This window comes from Hypomesus nipponensis, chromosome 9 (genome assembly GCF_054491055.1).
Source record: "Hypomesus nipponensis isolate SF chromosome 9, ASM5449105v1, whole genome shotgun sequence".
In the NCBI taxonomy this organism is placed as follows: domain Eukaryota; kingdom Metazoa; phylum Chordata; class Actinopteri; order Osmeriformes; family Osmeridae; genus Hypomesus; species Hypomesus nipponensis.
The window spans coordinates 8,937,501-8,940,000 of NC_140369.1; the positions used below are offsets into that span (position 1 = coordinate 8,937,501).

At 52.7% G+C, this 2,500-nt stretch overlaps 1 protein-coding gene across 1 annotated transcript in view; it reads left to right on the forward strand.

Annotated features, from left to right (window-relative positions):
• The window catches only part of srgap2 (SLIT-ROBO Rho GTPase activating protein 2), a 52,564-nt gene that overhangs the window by 26,016 nt on the left and 24,048 nt on the right, over positions 1–2,500 (forward strand). Inside the window, 1 exon segment of the mRNA XM_084705155.1 lies at positions 856–1,048. Coding sequence (XP_084561281.1) covers positions 856–1,048 — 193 coding nt within the window.

The window sequence follows — 2,500 nt, forward strand, 5'->3', positions numbered from 1 at the left end:
CACACACACAGACGGACGGACACAGCGCTGGATTGGACACAACATGGAGGCGAAGGCTATCCGCTTTGTGTATAGCAGGACGTGTAAAGGTAGGAGGGTGGGCTCTTGCAGGGTAGTGAGGTAGTGTCCTCATGGTGAGGACGTTGGCTTTGCGTGTTGTGCTTCAGTGGCGTTCTCCCAGCGGCTGCATGTGTATTGCTCCTGGCAGTGCTGGGCAGCTATGACAGCGTAGCATTAGTCTGTCAGCTGTCACCACTGATCAGCTTATCATTTCCCCCCCCCGACTGCCTGTGCCTGTTTATCCATAGCTGTGTGGTATATGGAGAAGTCTTCTCCCGAGGTTTTTCTTTTTTTAAACCCAGTGATTCAATATGGCTACTGACTGTCTGCCATGATTGAAGTCAATTAATTTGAGGCCAAGCTTGAGTGCTCTGAGGGAGAGGGGGGGAGGAGAGTGAGAGGATGAAAAATGAAAAGTGATAACTCAGGATAAACTACTGTCTCTGGAGACGTGGGGGTACGATGCTGAGCTGAGGAGAATGAACGCACACACTGTCCCAGGGCTCCCAGCTGATCCAGGATCTGCTTTGTCTTCGGAGGTAGGACGCAAGCACATGTTGGTTTGTTCCTCCTCTCATCTTGAGCACACTCCAGATAAGAGAGCCGTTTTCCTCTGTGTCCTGTGCCCTCCTCGGGCCACATGGTCCGTCGTTTCGTCCGCTTCTTCTTGACTGGTTAGTTTGTGTGTGTCTGACGACAGGCAGTGCAGTCGTGCGAGCTCTCCAGACAGCCCACTGCAGTGGTCCATAACAGGCCTTTACACTAGAGACTCAACCTCTCCCCCCTCCCCCGCAGAGATCCGTGCCCAGCTGGTGGAGCAGCTCCGCTGTCTGGACCAGCAGTGTGAGCTGAGGGTGCAGGTGCTGCAGGACCTGCAGGACTTCTTCCGGAAGAAGGCCGAGATCGAGATGGACTACAGCCGCAACCTGGAGAAGCTTGCCGAGCGCTTCCTCAGCCGGACCCGCAGCACCAAGGACCACCAGCTCAAGTACGGGGAGCGCACGCACACACCGTGTCGGCAACAAGCCAGCAAGACTCGCACACACCGTGTCGGCAACAAGCCAGAAAGACTCGCACACACCGTGTCGGCAACAAGCCAGCAAGACTCGCACACGCGTGTTAGCAACATACCAGCACACACACATACACGTGTTAGCAATAAACCATCAGCACACACACACACGTTAACAAAAAGCTAGCAAGACTCACACAGACACGTTAGCGAGTACGACGCGTACACACACACACGCGGTAAGGAAGTAAGACAACAGCATACACACAAGCAAAATCAAGATGTGTCACTCACACAATCACGGGGGGCACACTTGTACACACTTGTGCGCTCTTATCTGTTTGATGTTGCATAAGCAGCTTAAGGATGTTATGGGCTAGCTGATAGCTAATCTGGTGGAGTGTGGAGGGGGGGGGGGGGGGGGCACATCTTGTCAGAAGCAGTGCAGCACCAGCTACACTAAACCCTAAACACACAGGTGGCACCCAGTCACCAGATGACTGTAGGGAACAGGACCTCCTGACCGTGTGTGTGTGTCTGTGTGTGTGTGTGTTTCACTGCCAAAGAGGCCAGGTGGTGATTTTGTGCTCTGTATATTTTGCAACTCATGGTGTGTGTCTAACCTTGCCCAAGCACAGACTGTCACACACATACACACACGTCTTCATGCCAGAGTCATCAGCTTTAGCAGCATGATCTTTGGTTGTCTAATTCCCCTCCTGGTAGAATCTGAGGTGAGCCTCCAGTCTCCTGCAGAGAGACACCGGCTGGACAACAATGTACACTACACACACACACACACACACGGCTGAAGTACACGTCTGTCTGTGTCTGTGTCTGTGTCTGTCCTGCCTGCCTGCCTGTTTCTCTATGTAGAGCTTTAGGATAACGCATAAGAATCTGATTGCCGGGGCTATCTCTTAATCCGTCTAGTCTTAAAATGGCAGCGTCTGTCTCTCTCTCACTTTTGCGTGTCTCAAGCTGCCCTTCACAGGACCGCCGGCCTTCACTTTGAGACCCATAATCCTGCTGTAGCGTGTGGCCTGGCCCAGGATGCGCCAGGTTGTGAGCTGGGCTTGGCAGACATTGGCCTGTGATGACCTGTGGTGGCTGGATGGGATGAGTTCACACTGGGCTCTCCCCTCCTCGCTCTTCTCCTTTCCATCTTACACTTCCTGCTTTGTAGCAAGATTCCTCCTGCCCCTCTTACTTTTTCAGTTTCCTGTTAGTTCCTCCTCCGGTTCTCCCTCTTCCCTCTCCGTCATCCCATTTTCCAGTTACTCATCATGACCTCCTCTGAGAGAGATTAGCAGCTGCAAGCACACACACACACACACATTCACATACACACATCCTCCTCATGTTAAGATCAATAGAACCTCCAGCCTTAACTAGACCCCAGCTGAGAGGACATTGCCCACATCGATA